Source organism: Sus scrofa, chromosome 3 (genome assembly GCF_000003025.6).
Source record: "Sus scrofa isolate TJ Tabasco breed Duroc chromosome 3, Sscrofa11.1, whole genome shotgun sequence".
NCBI classification, from domain to species: Eukaryota; Metazoa; Chordata; class Mammalia; order Artiodactyla; family Suidae; genus Sus; species Sus scrofa.
Genome location: NC_010445.4, coordinates 38,082,958 through 38,102,573, shown reverse-complemented (window position 1 = coordinate 38,102,573; position 19,616 = coordinate 38,082,958). Strand labels below are relative to the sequence as shown.

At 58.2% G+C, this 19,616-nt stretch overlaps 1 protein-coding gene across 9 annotated transcripts in view; it reads right to left on the bottom strand.

Moving 5' to 3' along the window:
* SRL (sarcalumenin) overlaps window positions 1–19,616 on the bottom strand; it is a 38,558-nt gene that overhangs the window by 9,363 nt on the left and 9,579 nt on the right. For 2 of the 9 annotated variants that reach the window (XM_021086705.1, XM_021086706.1), the window contains exons 2-3: window positions 1,319–1,420; window positions 253–348 (exon numbers count right to left, since the gene is read on the bottom strand). In XM_021086705.1, the coding sequence (XP_020942364.1) occupies window positions 253–348; window positions 1,319–1,420 (198 nt within the window). The other 7 variants (XM_021086704.1, XM_005653036.3, XM_021086703.1 and 4 more) reach the window with 7 other exon arrangements.

Sequence of the window (19,616 nt, the reverse complement as noted above, 5' to 3'; positions counted from 1 at the left end):
CTCCGGGTGCCGCAGGGTGGGGAGGAGTGAAGGACTCCAAGCCCTTCAGGGATGGAAGGCACCAGCTGGAATCGCCCTGGGGGCTCCTGAGCACAGCAGGGATGGAATCCCACCCCCACCTCACCCTGCGAGCAAATGAAGGGGCACATCTGCAGGGAAAGTTCAGTTCTCACTATGAGGTCTCCGCCCTGTCCCCTCCTGGGCTCCGGGGAGGAGTCAGAGGTACAGGATGACCTCCGGACACAAGCGTACCTGTGATCTCGTGCTGCCGAAGCTCGTTGTATTTGTAGGACTGCTCCAGGGGCTTGATGGACGAGTGGTAGATCTTCCGAAGCCGCTGCAGCACCACTGGGGGCAGAAAAGGGTGAAGGCACCACATCAGGAGGGGTGTTCAGGGCGGCTGCCCCGCTGGGGACCCATCTCCGACCCCAGGCAGCTCTGCCCGCCCCCCGATCCGAGGCAGGTGCCGGCTGCAGCCCAGGCGGCGCTGTACATCGCGTTCCTGGCGGGAGCTGGTGCCCATCCCAGCAGGCAGAAATCTTTAAACCTGAAGGCATTCCCAGAGCTTTCCGGGAACCTACCCCTCTCCCCCTTCCCCTCAGTGCTGGGGAGGGGGGCACTGCCCCGGCCTGCCCCTAACTGAAGGCCCCTCCTAGGGCAGATGGGAACCCCAACTCTTTCCCTCTGCCTCTACCTGCCTTAGGTTCAGAGGGCAAGGAGGCGTGGCCGCCCCAGCCTCCCGCCCATCACGGCATCCCCAGCACCCTGGGAGGATTCAGACACCCCAAGTGTCTTCTCGGGAAGAGCATGGTTCCAGCAAGAAGGGGCTTGTGGGGTGAGGCACAAGGAGGGAGGAAAATGGGGCTGCAGAGAGTCCGCCTGTGTGCCGGAGCAAATCCCTGCCCGGCCCTGAGCTTTTACTAGCTCCTGCATGAAGAGGCGACGATAAGCCCTGCTGAAAACTTCGGGCTATTTTAGGAGGAAATGAAATACCAGACATGAAAAATCAACCCCAGTGTGATGAACAGCCCTCCGGCCCTGACCTGGAGGCAGACCCCATCCCTAGGTGGCAGCTCAGCGAGCTCCCCTCCACCCTTTCGCTGGCCCCTCTGCTCGGTCGGCCTCTCTTCCTCCCCACCAACCCAGAGCCTCCGCCCTCCCCCGGACGCTGCTCATGGAGCCTCCTCCAGGAAGCCCCCCAGGTCCAGGGCTCTCCTCCAGGGCTGCAGCGCCCCCGCCCCAGGCTCGGCGTGGCCGCTGGCCAGGGGCTCTCCCCAACCCATCCTGCCCCGCCTGCCCGGCTCCTGCCTCCGATTACCAGAGAAATCATCGGATGGCTTGTCCTCATTCAGCATCAGCGTTTTCTCGATGTGGGAGCGGTCCCGCAGCGGAGCTTCCTCACTCACATCCTCCGCCTCTTCTGAGAAGAGAAGCGGAGAGCAGGGTTAGCGCAGAGCTAGGAGCCAGCTCCAGGCTCCCTCCAGTGGGGCGCGGGGTGGGGGGGGGGGCGAGCAAATGCTGAATGAATGAATGAAGGCTTGCCGGGCCCAACTGCCCGGAGCTCTGTCTCTAGGAGGGACTTTGCAAATCCAAGCTCTACTTCTGTTAGGCTCCACGACCCATTTTAGGTATTGAACACATGTGGACTGAGCACCTACTATACACGCCAAGCAGAGAACCTTGCGCGGAGTACCACGGTGCCCCAAACCAGCCCAGTGCGGCCCTGGGAGTTTTCTAGTTGGGTGGAGAGAGGGGGAGCAAGAACCTAAAAAGTCATGTAATTACAACAGCGGTTGGCCTCGGAAGGAAAGATTTCAGAAGCTTGAAGGGCCTGAGAAGTGTGCCTACGAGGTCTTGGCAGGAGAAAGTCTCAGCAGGGGAGTCAGAAAACTTCCCAGGGGCCACCCTGAGCTGCGGTCCAGGACAGGAGACAGGAACGGTTTATAGGAATCTGCATTTCGGGTTCTAAGAAATCTCTGGCCCAGTCAAGGGAGCGTTTTATCAGGAAGAGCTGCTATTGAGATTCTGGGGGTGCGGTGGGGGGGGGCACTGCTGCTTCTGACTCAGCAGGAGATGCCCGTGACCACCTGAGGCTCCCAGGGAGGGTTGCTCACATTCTCGAGCCTCTAATATCTGAGCCGTTTCTACCTGGGCTGATTGCACAAAGGATTTCGGGTGATGGGGGGGCATGGACTTGGGAGATCTGTTCTACCAGGGGTGGGAAGCAGAGAAAATCGGTGGGCTTGAGTGGGTGGCACCTTGGGGGTGAGTCTTTGTGAGATCAGACCCAAAAGGACAAGAAAAGGGGCAGGGCTTGCTGCCTGAAGCCCCTCCCCTCCGGAGGGGACAAGCGGGTACTTAGCGGGGACATTATGTTCTGCAAGGAAACCTGCTGGAAAGTGAACACTGACCCCAGAGCCTTCATCCTACAAGCCAGCTCTTGGTCCAGGCCAGCGGATTGGGTGGATGAGGTCACGGCAGGCGCTGACCATCCCAAGGGTGCCACATACCTCCAATGCCGCCCAGTACCTCTGGCCTGCCTCCTCTCCCTCCCTGTCCCCCAGCCCTGAGAGCCGGGCAGCTCCAGATGGACATTTGAGGGACATTAGTGTCCAGCCAGCCTGAGGTTTCTTATTGCAATCCTGACCCTGGTCCCAGTTCATCCTTCCTGACCTGGCCTAGTCTTCTAGAGGAGACCCCAAGTGCTAGCCCACCAACGTGGTTCCCCCAGTCCGCACCAGACTACCCACCCTTCAAGCTGCCTTGGGCCTCAAATCCTGCCGCTATGTCCCTCGTCCTTTGGGTTAAGGCACTGGTCCCTGCGAACATGCATTAAGGGACCCTAATGGATAGGTTTCTGGCGCCCTCAGAAGCCCCCCTCCAGGGCACGGCCTCTCGGGGGGGTCCCTCCAAACTGGTGTAAGTGGCTCATAAGCAGCCCGGGGTGGCTGGGGCTCCCCCCGCCCTGCGGGTCCCTGCCTGTCCCCCTACACGCAAGACTCCCGGGAAGACTGCAGCCGCAGAAGTGCCCGCGGGCGCCCAGGGTCCCCTACCCTGAGTCCCCTCCCCCTCGGGGCCCGCGTGCGGCTCTTCGGGGCTCGGCGGGGCCCCTTCCTCCTCGCCGCTCGCGCTTCCCGCTGCTCCCTGGGCTTCCTCCGCCGCCGCCGCCTCCTCCTCCTCCTCCTCTTCCGAGGCGCTGTCCGCTTCTTCCGAACTAGCCCCGTCGCCGCTGTCCTCTTCGGATTCTTCTTGGGATGGAACTCCTCCTTCCTCCTCGCCGCTGCGGTCTTCGCCCCCCTCTTCTTCAGAGGAGGCGGCGTCGGGTTGCTCCTCCGGCGGCCCCTCAGGGGCGCCGTCCTCCTGGGCGCCCCCCACATCCGCGCCCACGTCTGAGGCCGGGCTGGGGCTGGGCTCCCCTGGGTCCTTCCCCCGGTCCCCAGCTTCTGCGTCCGCGTCCGCGGGTCCATCTGGCACTTCTGGCTCCTGATCCGGCCCTGGGCTGCCCTCCCCTCCGCTCTCCATCTCCGTGCTGGGAGATGCCCCTGCGTCTTCAGGCTCTGGGGTCCCTGCTGCTGCCCCCTCTGCGGGGCGGTCCTCTAGGGCGTCCTCGGGGACCTCGCCGCTCCCAGCCTGTTTTTCTGCCTCCTGTCCTGAGCCCTCTCCGGAGCTGAGCTCCGGCCTTCCTTCCTCCCCCGGCTCCTCCTCCCCTCCTGGAGGGAGGGCGCCTGCTCCTGGCGGGCCAGCATCTTCCTCCCCAGGCCCCGCAGGTTCCCCTGGGGGCGCGGGCTCCGAGGCTGAGGCATTGGAGAGGCCGGCTTCGGGATCGGAGCCCAGGCCGTGGGCGGCGGGACCCCCAGGGGCCGTCTTCTCCGAACTCCCAGCCTCCCCGCCATCTGGGGGGTGAAGGAGCTGGTTCGTCTCTCGCGGGGCCGCCTCTGCCTGAAGCGCCCTTTCCTTCTCCTCTATACTTGCGTCTCCAGCAGAGAAATGATTCTCCAACAAATTGCCAACATCTTCTGTGCCACCCGAAGCGGAAACTTGCAGTTCTAGATGATTAGAACACGATTGGTCAGTGTCAACGGGCTCGCACTGGCTTTGCTTCTCAAAAGACTAACTCAGCCTATCACCTGTCTCTGGAAGGGCCCGAGTGGACCTGCCTGCAGTGGGGCACCTCCCTCCCTGGTCTTCACAGCCCTGATCGGCAGCGCAGCGGGCGTAATATCCTCCCTCCCTCCCGATGGCCGGGGGGCTGGGAGCCAGCATCGGACCCACCCAGAGCCCTGCCCCTGCCTCTCCAGGCTCCCCGTAGGGGTGGATGTTGGACCAGCCCTTGCAGCCCTTCCTCAGCCTTGCCCGCAGGCACGTGCAGCCTGGCTTGCCAGGAGATCTTTCCAAGATAGGCCAGATGCGTGTCCACACCACCCCTCGTCAGTCCTCGAGTCATTAACCAGCATGCTTTTTATGTTGCTATCAGCAAAGGAGTGAAAACAGGTGTGTGGGGGCCGGATCCTCTTAGGTTACGGGGCAAAGCACTTAGAGGATTACTTGTGGCTCTCAACCTTGTGAAGTCACACATCCAACTCTGTTCTCTTAAGGGTAGGCATTTGCTGGCCTCTCTATCTTAGATAAGACGGGATGTGGCCCGAGGAGAAAGAGATGCCCCAGACAGGCAGGCCTGAGTTTCCTTGTGGTCGTAGCCAACCACTTCCGAGGGGATCCCCTTCCGAAGGCCAGTAGCTTTAGCAGGAGAGCCAAGGGCACTGGGAGAGCCAAGTGGAGGGCAGGCATGTGGCCAGTCTGTGTCAGACACCTCTGTCAAGGGACAAGTGTGATTTACTTGGACAGTGGGGTCAGAAAAGCAGGTTGGGCCTAACCCGCCTACCCCTCCCACCCAGGCTGGGATCCGTTTAAGGAAGAGACGGCAGAGGGGACATTGCAGGGGGTGAGGGGGTAAGGGGGTGAGGGGACCATGGGTGCCCTGCCTTGGGACAGCTGAGACATCCCAGGATCTCCCTGGACTCACAGCACTCCTTCTGAGGACACAGCATGTCACCTCCCTGCTGGGTAAGATGCCCCCCTCTCAGGCCCAGCTCTGCCTCCCATAAAGAAAAGCCACTTCTTGGGATGCCCACTCCCTTGTTCCCTGAAAGCTGGAGAAGCCACGGGGCCAGGAACAAATCTTGGCTCATTATTGGCCACAGAGGCAACCTGCTATTGAACTCAGAAGGATGGGCAGTCCGGGTGCCTTTTATTATAAAGGAGCCCATGTGTTGATAAAACACCTCCCCCAACAACCTTCACACTTGGGGCTGCATTCACCGCCCTTGTGACCATCAGCCAGACTTCAGGGCTGAAGGTCTAGAGAGAGTCTCTCATTTGCCCAAGACATCAGGGGCCGTGAGTGGACCCAGAAGCATGCGCTCCATGTCCAGGCCTTCCTGGCCACCCTGTGTTGAGGGAGCACAGGGGAACCCCTGCCCTCTGGTACGTCACCCCTCCCTGCATGTACCTCCTCTGGCTCCGGGATTGCAGGAACCAAGGCTTGATCCTCCCCGTGTTCCCAGGGCTGGGGCCCTGCCTGACCCCCAAAAAGTGCTATGAAGAAGTCCAGGGGGGGGGATTAGGGCACAAGAGGAATTCCTGGTCCCTTAGTGGGGAAGATGGAGGTGACAGCAAAATTTTCTTTCATTACCACCTGAATACCTATAAGTCCTGATGCCTCTGCCTGCATCTCTCTCTGCCCCCACAACCTCTGGAGAAAACTCAGTGGCAGAAGCTTAATTCAACCCAGAGAGACTGACAAGCCTCTGAGCAGCAAGCTACATGTATAGCTAAATCTTATGTAAGATACACTTGCACAGTTATTCAGTGTGCCAGGCAATGCTTGAGTGCTTTGCATATAAAACATAAACTCACTTGACCCTACTCAAATCACTTGCTTCTGTAAAACAAGTCTTACTCATCCCCATTTTACAGATGAGAGAACTGGAAGCAGAGGCATGAATGCCCTGCCCAGCATCACACAGCTGGCGACTGGCTGAGCCCATTTAAGTCCAGAGCTACAAAGGAGCGTGTGCCCAGGCACCTGCAGGTCGGCATCACATGGGAGCCTGGCAGAGGTGCAGGCTCTCAGACCCCAGTGCAGGACCACTGAGTTCGAATCTGCACTTGAACCGTTCATTTGCTGCACGTTGCAGTTTGAGAAGCACTAGTCTACAGGAAGTCATAAAACCACCTCTAGGAGTTCCTGCCGTGGTGCAGTGGGTTAAGAACCCAACTGCAGGAGTTCCTGTCGTGGCGCAGTGGTTAACGAATCCGACTAGGAACCATGAGGTTTCGGGTTCGGTCCCTGCCTTTGCTCAGTGGGTTAAGGATCCGGTGTTGCCGTGAGCTGCGGTGTAGGTTGCAGACGCGGGTCGGATCCCGCGTTGCTGTGGCTCTGGCGTAGGCCAGTGGCTACAGCTCCGATTTGACCCCTAGCCTGGGAACTTCCATATGCCGTGGGAGCAGCCCAAGAAATAGCAAAAAGACAAAAAAAAAAAAAAAAAAAAAACCAACTGCAGCGGCTTGGTTGCTGCAGAGGCAAGGGTTCAATCCCTGGCCTAGGAACCTCCATTTAAAAAAAAAAAAAAAAAAAAGGAGTTCCCATCATGGCGCAGCGGAAATGAATCTGACTAGGAACCATGAGGTTGCAGGTTCGATCCTGGACTCGCTCAGTGGGTTAAGACGGCTTTGCTGTGAGCTGTGGTGTAGGCCGAAGATGCGGCTTGGACCTGGTGTTGCTGTGGCTGTGGTACTGTCCAGCAGCTACAGCTCTGATCCGGCCCCTAGGAACCTCCATATGCTGCTGGTGTGGCCCTAAAAAAAAAAAAGACTGCCTCTAAACTGGCAGTCTCAACACTGTCTGTATATTGGAAGCCCCTGGTTCCTGATCCAACTCCTCTCCCCTCTGCAGAGGTTCTGACTGAATTGGTCCAGGGCGTAGCCCCAGCATTAGGACTTAAACAAACAAAATCTCCAGAGATTCTAATATGCAAGCAAAGCTGCAAACCTCTGCTCAGCAAAATAATCCTGACCCCAAGGCTTTTGTTCCTGGCCCCTCCCCACTTGTGTGCCCAGTGGAGCTCCCAAATTGGATGGGTCACCAGGGCGTGGCATTTGACCTTGGAATGGCAATGGTCAAGGCTTCTCTGGGGAATTCAGCCCTTCCCTGCAGACCCCTGTCACCCTCCACTCTTAATATTATTGTTGAAGATGGTGGTGGGGATGGTGGTGACCGGCGGGGACGGTAATGGTGGTGGTGGAGGTGGTGATGATACGATGGTGATGACGTGGGGGGATGGTGTGGGGGTGGGGAGTGATGGTGTGGGGGGCTGATGTGGGGGGATGGTGTGGGGGGACGGTGGGGATGGGGATGATGTGGGGGAATGGTGTGATGGGGATGATGTGGGGGGGATGGTGGGGGATGATGGGGGGAATGGGATGATGGGGACGATACCTGGCTGAAGAGACTCCGGGTCTGACTGCCTGCAGCATTTCTGACATTCTCAAAAAACGCCCTGTCCTGAGGAGGGTGAGAGGGCTGCACCTCGCTGAGGGAGACCAGCGCCAGACTTCGGGGTGTGCCGTGGTCGTCACGGTGCTGGGCATTTCCACGCCTGCATCCACGCTTACACCCACTCTGCCCTGCTCCCCGTGACTGAGCGCCAAGCTGCCCCTGCCCTTCAGCTGAGCGGTGTGGCGTGAAAAAGACCGAGGGTGATGACTTCATGCCCTGTGACCTTCCTTCCCAGGCTAAAAATAACTTCTTTGACAGAAGGTCTCTCAATGAAACAAGCCGTGGGTCCCCAGAGCTCAATCCCCAGGAAGCAGCTGTGCCATCGAGCCTGACCTCTGCTCCGGGCGGCAGGCAGAGGCTTCAAGAGCCTCCAGCTAAACGCAGTTCAATTCTGTGAAATCAAACCCAGTGTCATTCTTCCTAGCATCTTGCTAAAGCCACCTAGCAGCCCTGGGTGGCGGGGGCTGCGCAGAGGACCCAGGACACCTGGACAGGTAGGGAGCCTGCTGAGACAAGCCTTGGTCTATCACAGGACACATAGTACCACACTGTATGTGCTGCTGCCAAGGCAGCCACCGGCCCTGGACAGGCCAGGGTGCTTACATCAGGGTACACGAATAGCAAGCCCCCGGCTCAGCCCCAAGATCACGAGAAGGCCCCTGAGCCAGACAGAGCACGGCAGAGGCGGCTCTGCTTTCTCTCCTGACACCCCCTGCCATCAGGCTCTCCCTGGGGGTCAGCCTTTCAGCTGCTGCCCCCACCCTCAGCCTCAGCGGGAGCTGCAGGCTCACCTCCTCTCTCAGCTCTCCATCCCCGAGCCCTGGATTCTTATCCCAGAGCTTAACTCTCCCAAGCACTTTCTCCAACAGACTCAGAAAATGTGGAGTTGCAGGGGGCGAGGGGGTGTGTGTGATTCCAACTGCAGAGGAGGAGGCTCTGGCCTGGGAGCTTTGGAGACTTGCCCAAGGTCAGGGGTAGGCTTGGGACAGAGCCCAAGTTCACGGCCCTCAGTCTACAGTTCTTTCTGCTCCCAGGTAGTTGGCAAACCGTATCCCATGAGGCACAGAGCCTGGGAATGGGGGAAATGAAGGAGCTGGGGTTCAGCACCCCTCTTGGTACTTCCTGCCCCTTGGGTCTGTCTGTCCTACCGCCTAAGGGCAGGGGCAGGGGGGTTGACAACCACTTTCCTGTCTCCCCTGCCTTTTCCCTAACCATTCCTCCTCTTGATCATTTTCTCCAGCAGCCCAAGGAGCCCCTCACAGCATCTTTGCTCGTTGCTGATCACAGTGTGCCCGGCACAGAGCGAGAGGGAGTCCGACCCTTCACGCTGCCCAAAGCAGCCCCGTGTCCTGCCCCGGCCCTGCGGCAGGCAGGCCGGAAAGCAAGGATTGTTACCTTCTCTTGAAATGAGGACGCAGCCTCGGCAAAGTCGAGTGTCGCTGCTTGCCATCCAGGGATGGACAGGCACTCAGGCCGAGCAGCAAAGCAGAGCTCCTGGCCCACCTTGGCGGGGGGGCGGGGCGGGGGGGAGACTCCGAGCCTGGTAGGGCTTTCCTGGCACAGACGCCCCATCTCCAGGGCTGGGTCAGTGTGAATGCAGGTGTTTCACAAGGGGCTTGTAATGAACACAAGGATCTGAGAACCACTGCTCTGAGCCACCCTCAGGACCCGTGTCAGGGGGAGGGTGTCCTAGGTTGGACTCGGGAGCTCAAAAGAAGACAGGTCATATCCACGATCTTTTGTCTGTCGCCTGCTGTGGCCGACCTCTTCACGGACTGTCAACTTGGGTCCAACCGTCCAAGTCTCCTTAGCGCGGGTGGCTAAACACCTGCCCCAGTGATTCTCCCACACGGCGCCCCCTCCATTTGAACGGCACCCGCGGCGTCCGGAGTCACACACAGGCAGAGCACACCATGACGCGTGCACACTTACACGGATGAGTCACCAGCCAAAAAAGTCCCTGGGGCACGACGGCTTTCCGCTCTGGGCATCCAGGGAGTCCCCCGTCTTTCACCAGGCTGTCCTCTGCCCAGACGCTTGGGCATTTCGTGGGCGGTGCCTCAAGGGCAGCGGAGAGCAGGTCCGAGTCCGAGTTCCCGCGGCCGTGGTGGCAGAAGGAGCCCTCCGTGTTCTAGATCCTGCCTCCAAATGCTCCTGGGCTGGGCCAGGGGCCGGGGCCCCTTCCTGGGTCACATGTTTTTCTTGATCTTATTACAGAGTCAAAGTTCACAGCTCAGGGCCCCTCGTTCCTTCGCTTCTTGGATGAGCCTCCATACAGCTTTGCAGAGGCTGACGCTGAAAAGGAACTTAGGAGGGAAGTGCCCACCTCCCCCCAGAATCCTGAGACCCTCTCCCTCGCCGTCTGTGGGCCCCTCCCTCTCCCCCCCACCACACAAGGGGTCCAGGTGACACGAACGAGGCAGCCCTTCTTAGAAGGTTCTTTGGCCTCCTGGCCAAACTCTTAAAGTCAAGGCTAATCCCAAGAAGACAGCTTTGTCCCTGGCTGTCCCAAAATGATCCACCCAAGGGCTAGGACGGGATGACAAGGGCAGCAGTGGGTGGGAGCCATGGGATTGAGCATCAAAGGGACCTCCTTACAGGCCCACTGGTTTGATTTCACTGATCAGGAGCCTAAAAATCTGGTAAGTGATCACCCCAAGACCACAGGGCTAGTGAGGCTACTTAGCAGCCGGCTGGTTCTGGAGCGAATTGCAAGTCTTACAAGCTGTTCCAAACCTGAACGCCCTGCCCTTGAAATGAGAGGGGGTGAGTTGGCCTCAGACAGATGGAGAATTCTCAGCCCACCCTCTTCTTCCTCTAGAGACTTCAAGACAACTATTTTTAACCCTCTTCCCACCCCCCGCAACTCTGCACGGCAAAACCTCAAGCCCTAAGCCCCTGGCTTTCCCGGAGATCAGCCCTGCCTGAAGTGAGCACAGATTCTGGCGGGACTACTGGCAATACTTCCTCCATTCGGAGGGGCTGAGCAGGGCAGGAGCGGAACGTTAGGAGGGAGAGAGGCAGGCTGGGTTCTGAGACAGGCTGAAGCAGGTGGCTGGCTTCCCCCACCTCCACCCCCAAAGAACAGCCTCCCAGGGAGCTGAGAGGAGGGCTGACTCTGGGGCAGCAGGCAGGGATCGACCCCCGGGGGGCCAAAGGAGCGTCCTTGAGGTCCCGGTTGGAAGGCCGCCTTGGGTTCAGCTCAGAGCCGTCACAGGCTTGGCGGGTGCTCAGAGCAAAGACACAGACCCACCCCCGCCCCAAGCTAGGGCAGTGGGAGGAAGTCAGCCTGATTCTCAAGCTCAAAACCGGATCTAACACCTCCTTGGGCCAGGCTGGAGCCAGACCGGCCTCCCTGGAGGCCACTGACATCAGGAGAGCTGGGCTCTGCTCCTTGACGCCTTCCTCACCAGCCACGCAGGTTCCTGTTTGGGCCACTCCTCACCACCTGCACCCAGCCCCATTCACCCATAAAACGCAGAGAAAGACACCTGCTCTGATACACCCCCTCAGTATATCTTCAACTGGTGATGTCTGAAAGCCGTCCACGAATATCAGGTAGAGCAATAATTTCCCAGAAGAGCGAAGACACCAGCAAAGCCCACGTTCACTGACTGGACCAAAACAGAACCAGCTTCAGACGAGCCATGTGGCTCACCAGGCCTGGGGGCCAGTCAGTGGGCCAGCAGCAGTCTTTCTGCCCCAGGGCCCTCTCCCCTTCCTCCAGCCAGAAGCCGCTCAGACCAGGAGCTGTGGGTGCTGGGGGCGGGGGGGCCATGCTCTCCATGGTCCTGCTGGCCTGGGACAGGAACAGGCCTGAGACCTGAGCTGCCAGCTCTCCTGGGCCCAGATCTCATCCTGCTGAGCCCCAGGTCACTCCCGCAGTCACCAACTCCCACTTCCAGGCAGCCCTGACTCCTGGAGAAGCTTTCCCAGCTACCTCCCCAGCCCTGCCCATCCACGTGGAAGGGAGGTGACCCCACACTTCACCCCAGTACAGAGCCACATCAGGGGGTCGTCTAAACACACTCATGGGGCCATGTCTGCATGAGAACAGGTGAGGGCCCTTCCTGGCTCTCAGAAATGGCAGCACAATAGGAGACAGGCCATTTGCAGTGCCCATGAGGCCTTGCCACCGTCCTTATGACCAGTGAGCAAAGGGACAAGCCCTTCAAGAACAACACAGGCCTCGCGAATGCAGCTTTGGCTGCACCAGAGGTGAGGGACAGTGGCTTTGCTTGTCCTGAAATCAGAGCTGATGTTTCCATGCCTCTGAAGGGCCTTGCCCACCAGCCTATACCCCGACCAGGCAGCCCCTTGGCCTTGGCATCACCTGCAGCCCTGCCCATTCAACAGCAACACCACCCCCATGCCTATTCAGTGGTGAGGCCTCATCCTTAGCAGATCTCAGCCCCCAGAGCCCCCATTCCCAGGTCAGCTCAGAGGAGGTGACTGAGGAAGGTCAAGCCAAGGGGAGAGGCTGGGGCACAATAACAGGAATATTCTACCCTGTGTGCCCAGCTCATGGGCCCTTCCAGAAAAACTACCACCCAGACACCAAGATGCCAGACCTTTCCGAAGGCCTCACTCCCAAAGGGCTTCCCCCAAATCCAAGGCCGATGGTTCTTAGGTTCATGGCCCCCAACCTTGTCTTGCTGTTCAGCCCTCGGGTGATTTTTGGACAACTGGAAGGAAACTGAGAAATTCACTAGCCAAGCTCTTTCATTTCATGGAGGAGGAGACTGAGACCCAGACATGGAAAAGACCCTGCCGGAAGTGGCCCATCCCACTGGGGCAAAGCCAGACGTAAACACAAAGGCCCCAGACTCCTGGCCCTGGCCTTCCACACGGGTTCCCAACTGCCCAAGCTTCCTTCGCACCCTGCTATTTCCAACACTTTACACCCATGTCTCTCCCCATCCCAGGGACCCGGCACTTCTGGAACCTCCCATCCGTTTCCCTACTTGTTCCTATAAAGTGTAGCCGCCCTTGAGGGCCACGGAGGGCTCTGACGTCAAGCTGGGTCCCTGAGCACAGCTCTGCACGGAGATTTGGGGAAGGACTAGGGGGAGGCTTAAGCTTCCGGGGTCAGAGGTCACCCGCACCTGGCCCAGCCCTGCATTCGCCATTAGTCTGCGGATCTCCCTCCATCACTGCGTCATCAGGAGAGGCATGCAGCCTGGGGCTCGCCATCCTCATCCCCAGGAGAAAAAGGACCACTGGTTCTGCTCTGAGCGCTGAGCTCAGGATGGCAGAGGCCACAGGACTGGGCCAGAAGAGCCTTCCAGCGTCTGGGGCACAGAGAAAGGGCAGAAGACCACCGCGCACCTGAACAGGACAAACTCCCAAAGCCCGGAGCAACACCATCTGGAACCTTCAGGTGTGATTTGGACGAAGACTCTAAAACACGCCGATTGCTCTCTGGTGGGATGTTCTAAGAATCTTCTACCGCCTCTGGAAGCTGACTCGTTTCCAGTTTGGAGCAGCGAGCGGCCTAGACCTCTGAACCCAGCCACGTGGGCCACACCTCCCTGGGGAGCCGGGGCTCCGTCTGTCCCCCCTGCAGGCCAGGCCTCTCTTGGAACAGCCCCACGCCCAGGGAGCAATCACTACGGCACCGAAGCCCGAGAGCAGCTCCCTTCCCCAGGGACGCGGGGTCACCGGGGGCCTGAGTCCTCTCTCCTGCCTCTTCGAATACTGAAACCAGATGAGGCTCTGGCCCCGCAGGAGCCTCCTCTTCCTTAGGCAGCCCGGTGGCCGTGCGGAAGGCCGGGGCGGCCGTCTCCTCCTCTGTCCTCATGGGGCTGCCCAGGGGAGAGGAAGGTTACAGCCAAGGGCAGGACGGAGGGCGGGGCACGAGAGAGCATACATGCCGCACACACTGTCCCCAGGGTGACCCCACACAGCCCCCACCAGGCTGCACCAGAGGCTCCAGCAGGCCACCTGCGCAAAGGGCCCCCCGCCCCCACCAGACGAGGGCCCCAAATCCCTGCACCCAAGCTAGAGCCGGGCCCTGCGATTGTTCCCCGAACCTGCTGCAACAAAGCACCACAACCCCCCAGCTTAGAGCAATAAAGACGTTTTTTCTCACGGTTCTGGGGCCAGAAGTCCAACATCGAGGGGTCGCACAAGGTGTTTGCCTGAAGGCCCCTCCAGGGCACGTGTCCCCCTGTCTCCGCCAGCTCTGCGCTCCTGGCAACCCTCGGCTTGTCCCCAGGCTTTGCCTCTGTCCTGCGTGGCCTCCTCCCGGGGTCTGTTCTCCTTTCCCTCTGAGGACACCCGTCAGACTAACCTCCTCTGCAACCACCCTATTTCCAAAAAAGGTCACCTTCTGAGATGCCGAGGTTGGGACGTCAGCACGTTTTGGGGAGACAATCCCGCCTGTGAAGGGTCTGCCAAGGGCCACAGCACCGCAGATCTGGCCACACCCTGTCCCTCTCCCCAGCTCTCTCCCACCTCCCCAGGCCACCTGGGTCCCCACTCACCCACCTGACCTCAGCTGGCTCAGTGTCCATGGCTGTCCACACAGAGCCAAGCGACAGAGTCCCCGCCCCGTGTGGCTGTGACCTGTGTGTGTTGGGTCCCACCTTTCCTTCTAGGTTGGCATCTTTTCCGGGGTGAGAAGTAGGCCCATTACCTCTTTACGCCCCGAGGGGCCTGGGAAAGTGCTGAGCATCCTGACAAGAGACACCTGCTGAGCGCTTTAAGAAACCCAGCCCAGTCATGAAATTCCCATCAGCCTCCCTGAGTGCCAACCCCCCACCACCCCCAGACCTGGCTAATTCCAGCTCCCACTTCTGATCTCGGCTTTGAGGCCAACCCCCCCAGGAGGCCTCCCTGGATCCTGGGTGCTTCTGCTCTGTGTTCCCACAGCACCTGCCACCCTACGTGACAGCCTTTTTATTAACCTGTGTCCCTGCGGATGTTAGTGCCTGTGGCTTGTCCCCCTCGGGATGGCAAGTGTGCAGCAGGCACACAGGGTCATGGCAGATACACTGCACAGTGGCCTCTGCTGGGTGCCCGAGGGCACCCAACAGGAAGGTGCCTCCTCCCCCAGGTCAGCCCTTCCCAAGGTGGCTCAAGGTCATTTGCAAAAGAATCAGGAGGAGCTTGGTTCAAGGTTCCATTCCTGGCCCCTTCCTTCCTCAGCCCTTTGTGTCCTGTTCAGGGTCGGGGTGCTCAGGACTCTACCTTCAACGAGCACCCAAGCCACTCTCACACTTGCTAGAACCTGAGAACCACTGTCCTCAGGTCTTGACCTTGGGAGTCAGCCTATGCCGACCTTGCCAGGGACCTACTGGTGGCAGAGGACGGAACCTGCCTGCAGGAAGCTGTACCAGGCCTGCCCCTGGCTCCCCAGCACAGGCTACTGCCCATCTCTGAGGCCACAGGTAGCGGGCAGGGCTGGTGCCCGTGAGCGCCAGGAACACTGTGGGTCTAAGTGGCGCTGCCACCCTGCCAGGCCACATTCCCGCCCGAGAGGAGAGCACAAAAGGGCAGGAGCAGCCGGTGGTGGGAGGCCCTGGCAGAACGTGCACCTGGGAGGGACCCTGGGGGTCAGGCAGAGCTGCCTGGCCTGGGGAGCAGACCTGGGCACCCGGTGACTCCAGGAAGGACAAGGAAGAAAGAAGTTCAGAGTCGAAGGCCTGAATTTGCTCCCTTCATCAGCAGTGGGGACTTGAGCAAGTATTTTGACTTTTCCATGCCTGTTTCATCAGTAAAACAGAGAAGAAAAATACGCACCCCGCCCACCTCCAGGATCACTAAGGCTTCATTCCACTCCTGTTGCTAGAGAACCTACTATGTAGCTAGCAGATGGGCGTCTCCAAGGACTTGACGTAATTCTGAAAGCCAAGTACCACCAGAAAAGCAGAGGGCATTTCCAACGTTAGGATAAAATCCACCCAAACATAGCTCCACACAAGAATTTGTACACTGATGCTCACAGCAGCCCTGTTTTTTTTGTTTGTTTTGGGTTTTTTTTTGTTGTTGTTGTTGTTGTTTTAGGGCTACACCTGCAGCATATGGAAGTTCCCAGGCTAGGGCTTGAATCGGAGTTGTAGCTGCCTGCCTACACCACAGCCACAGCATCCCAGGATCCAAGCCGCATCTGTGACCTACACCACAGCTCACGGCAACGCCGGATCCTTAACCCACTAAGTGAGGCCAGGGATCGATCTGCAACCTCATGGATACTAGTCAGGAACTCCCTCACGGCAGCACTGTTGGTGACAATGCGAAGGTGGAAGCAACCCAAACGTCCATCCATGGGGGGATGTAAACAAAGCAAGGTCCCTCCACACAGTGGACTCCTGCCAGCCGTCAAAAGAAACGAGGCAAACTTAACAACAACAACAACAAAAGACAAAAAAAAAAAAAAAAAAAAAAAAATGGAGTTCCCGTCGTGGCGCAGTGGTTAACGAATCCGACTAGGAACCATGAGGTTGCGGGTTCGATCCCTGCCCTTGCTCAGTGGGTTAACGATCCGGCGTTGCCGTGAGCTGTGGTGTAGGTTGCAGACGCGGCTCGGATCCCAAGTTGCTGTGGCTCTGGTGTAGGCCGGTGGCTACAGCTCCAATTCAACCCCTGGCCTGGGAACCTCCATATGCCGCGGGAGCGGCCCAAGAAATAGCAACAACAACAACAAAAGACAAAAAAAAAAAAAAAAAAAAAAAGAAACGAGGCAGACACAGCTACGAGGAGGATAGCGCTGGAGACACGCTGCTCAGGGAGTGAAGCCAGTCACAAAACACGACGTACCGCGTGAGCCCATTTCTATGACATGTCTGGAGCAGGGACATCCCCAGAGACAGAAAGATCAGAGGTGGCCAGGGGACGGGAGGAGGGGTGGGGGAGGGAGGGGGGGAGGAAGGGGTTTCTCTTGGAGTTGATGAAAATATTCTAAAAATGACGATGCTCATGGCTGCATGTTTGTAGGTTGTTGTTTTGTTTTTTGTTTTTGTTTTTTTAGTAGACTGGAAAGGATTAAATTGTACATTTAAATTTTTTTTTTAATTTTTGGCTTTTTAGGGCCACACCCACAGCATATGGAAGTTCCCAGGCTAGGGGTTGAATCAGAGCCATAGCTGTTGGCCTACACCACAGCCACAGCAATGCGGGATCTATCCTTAACCCACCGAGTGAGGCCAGGGATCAGACCTGCATCCTCCCAGATACTAGTTGGGTTTGTTTCTGCTGCACCACAACAGGAGGCCTGAATTGTACATTTTAAATTGGCAAATTGTACAGGTTATGAATTATATCTCAGCAAAGCTTTTTTAAAAATTAAAGTGTCTTCGGAGTTCCCACCATGGTGCAGTGGGCTAAAGCAATGTACATTGAAGGTAAGGCTCAGATTCCATCCCTGGCCCAAGAACGTCCATAAGCTGTGGGCGTGGCTGAGAAAGAAAAAAAACAGTGTCTCAATTCTTTTCTTCCTCCAAAACCTTAGCTGAACCTGTTGTTCACCTTCAAAATCTATCCTCGATCTAACCATCTCTACCCTGCTGCCAGCCCTGGCCCAGGCGCTGTCATCTCTCACCGGACAGTGGCACAGCCCCTCCCTGACCCCCACCCCCTGCGCACACCCCTTAAGCCCCCCACCCCCACCCCAGTCTCGTGGCCTTGATGTGCTCGAGCTTGATGTGCTTTCTGCTGGGAACACTCTCTCCCTTCCTCCCGAGTCTTGGCTCCTGTCACCTTCTCTGTGATGCCTCCTTGGCCACCCTGGTGAGGCTGTCCCCCACCCCATCTTCCCCTCTTTCCACCCTCATCTCTTTCCTCCATTGCACCTATAAATGTCTAATATACTAGATGACTGACTTATCTGATCTCCTGTCTATCAGAGATTTTATATCCCAGCCCCTAGAACAGCCACTGGATAGACGGCTGAGGGGATGGATTGATGAGGATGGATGGGTGGATAGATGGATGAGGGATGAATGGGTGGATGGATGGATGAGGAATAGATGGATAGATGGATGGATGGATGGATGAAGGATGAGTGGGTGGATGGATGGATGAGAGATAGATGGATAGATGGATGGATGGATGGATGAGGATGGATGGGTGGATGGATGGATGAGGGATAGATGGATAGATGAGTGGATGGATGGATGAGGATGGATGGGTGGATGGATGAATGAGGGATGGATGGGTGGACGGATGGATGGATAAGGAGTGGGCAGGTGGTGGCCAAGCGAAAGGCCTTCCTTTCCTCAACTTAGTAGGAGAAAGTTCAAAGTTCCAGAAGAGAGGAGATTCAGGAGCAGGATTCAGAACCAGAGAAGCACCATGGGCAGAGTCCCTTAACCCGCCCAAGTCATTATTTTGTGGTCAAAGAAAGAGCTGCCCTACCAGCTCAGAAGGTTGCTGTGACAACCGCAATCCAATTTCTGAATGTAAAGACACAGCTTCTAAGTGGAGGGGGCGGCGGGCAGGCATGGAGAAAGTCTCAGTGCCAAGCAGGGATGTGGACCCCAGGGGCTTGTTGAAGGAGCTCCTAGAAGTGGGGAGTAGGGCATCTGGGGTCGGACCGCAAGAGCCAAGCCAAGTGTGTGGGGAACAGAGGCCGCGGTCAGGAGGGCGGGACAAGCCATACAGAGAACAGACTGGATTCCCTGGTGAGCCTTCTGGAAAAGGGGGACCCTGGAGACATGCTCCACCCCTGCTCTCCTCCAGAACTAGGACAAACCACAGAGAGCGCCACAGAGCCACAGCCACCAACTTCCAGAGCTGGCCGACACCCCAGCCTCTGGGTGGGGGACCCCTAGTCCGCCATGAGGACACCCAGATACCTTCCAGCTGGGGCTCTGGCTGGCGAGGGGAGCACAGGAAGGCAGAGGCTGAGATGCCAACCCCTCACTGGTGGCAGAGGGTCACCTAGAAGTGCCTTCTCCAAGTGGCTTCTGCAGAGTTACTGACATCCTGCTCACTCTCCCACTGGGCCTGCAGGGAACTAGGCGCGGGCGCTCAGGCGGGAGAGCTGGGCCAGCAGACGCCTGAGCTTCCGGGTTCTCAGTCTACTGCTCTCTCCGTCACCTGGCCAGCCGGCTCTGCACCTGGACACACCCAACAGGAGCTGGAAAATTCTCAAAACCATCCTCCCCAGCACCCCTAGGCTAGGTGCCGCTCCCGGAACTCCCTGCCCCCGGCCAGCTGTCCGTCCATTCATTCCATGCATGTGCCCTGGGTGTGTTGGCAGAGCTCCGGGTTAGCCGCTAGGACAGTAGTGGCCGCAGGGTCCAAGAGAGGACCAGAGAACCAGGTGCATGACCACCTGGGAAAGAGATAAGAGCTACCTGTTCAGAGTCAGTAGCTGCGCTGCTCGGCAATCTGGGTCCAGGGCTAAGAGCGTCCACCTAGAACCTCAGGATGTGACATTCTTTGGAAACAGGGTCTGTGCAGAGGTAATGGGTTAAGATGAGGGCCTACTGGATGGGGACGACCATTCCCAGGTCCAGTGACTGGTGACCTTATGAGGAGACACAGAGACAGGCCACGCGAGGCCAGAGGCAGGGACTAGAGAGATGCGCCTACCCACCAAAGGAGGCCAAGACCTCCCAGACCCGCCAGAAGCTGGAAGAGGCAGGAAGGACCCTCCCCTGGAGCCTCCAGGGGAGCACAGCCCTGCTGGCACCTTGATTTCGGACATCCTGCCTCCAGACTTGGAGAGAGTGCATTTCTGTCGCTTGATGGCACCCCGTCTGTGGTCACTTGTCATGGCAGCCCCGGGAAAATGCAGGAAACAACACCTAAACCAGGCCCTCCAACAGCTTCCCGGCCCCTCTCAGGCTAAGCCAGTCGTGCTCACTCACCCAGGCCGTCCCTGTCCGGCTCCCCTTTCTCTGCAAGCTCTAGCTGTTTATTTTTAGCCCCTGATTACATCTGCCTTATACGGCTCCCTACTCCTATCGGGAGCGGAGCAGGGACAGCCTCCCCTCCTGGCTTGTAAGCTCTTTGAGGACAGAAAATCCGAGGATATTAACAGTGCTGAGAAGGGGCAGATGTGTCGATGGATTCCGAGTTGTTCGAGTTTTGTGATATTTGAGGAAACCGG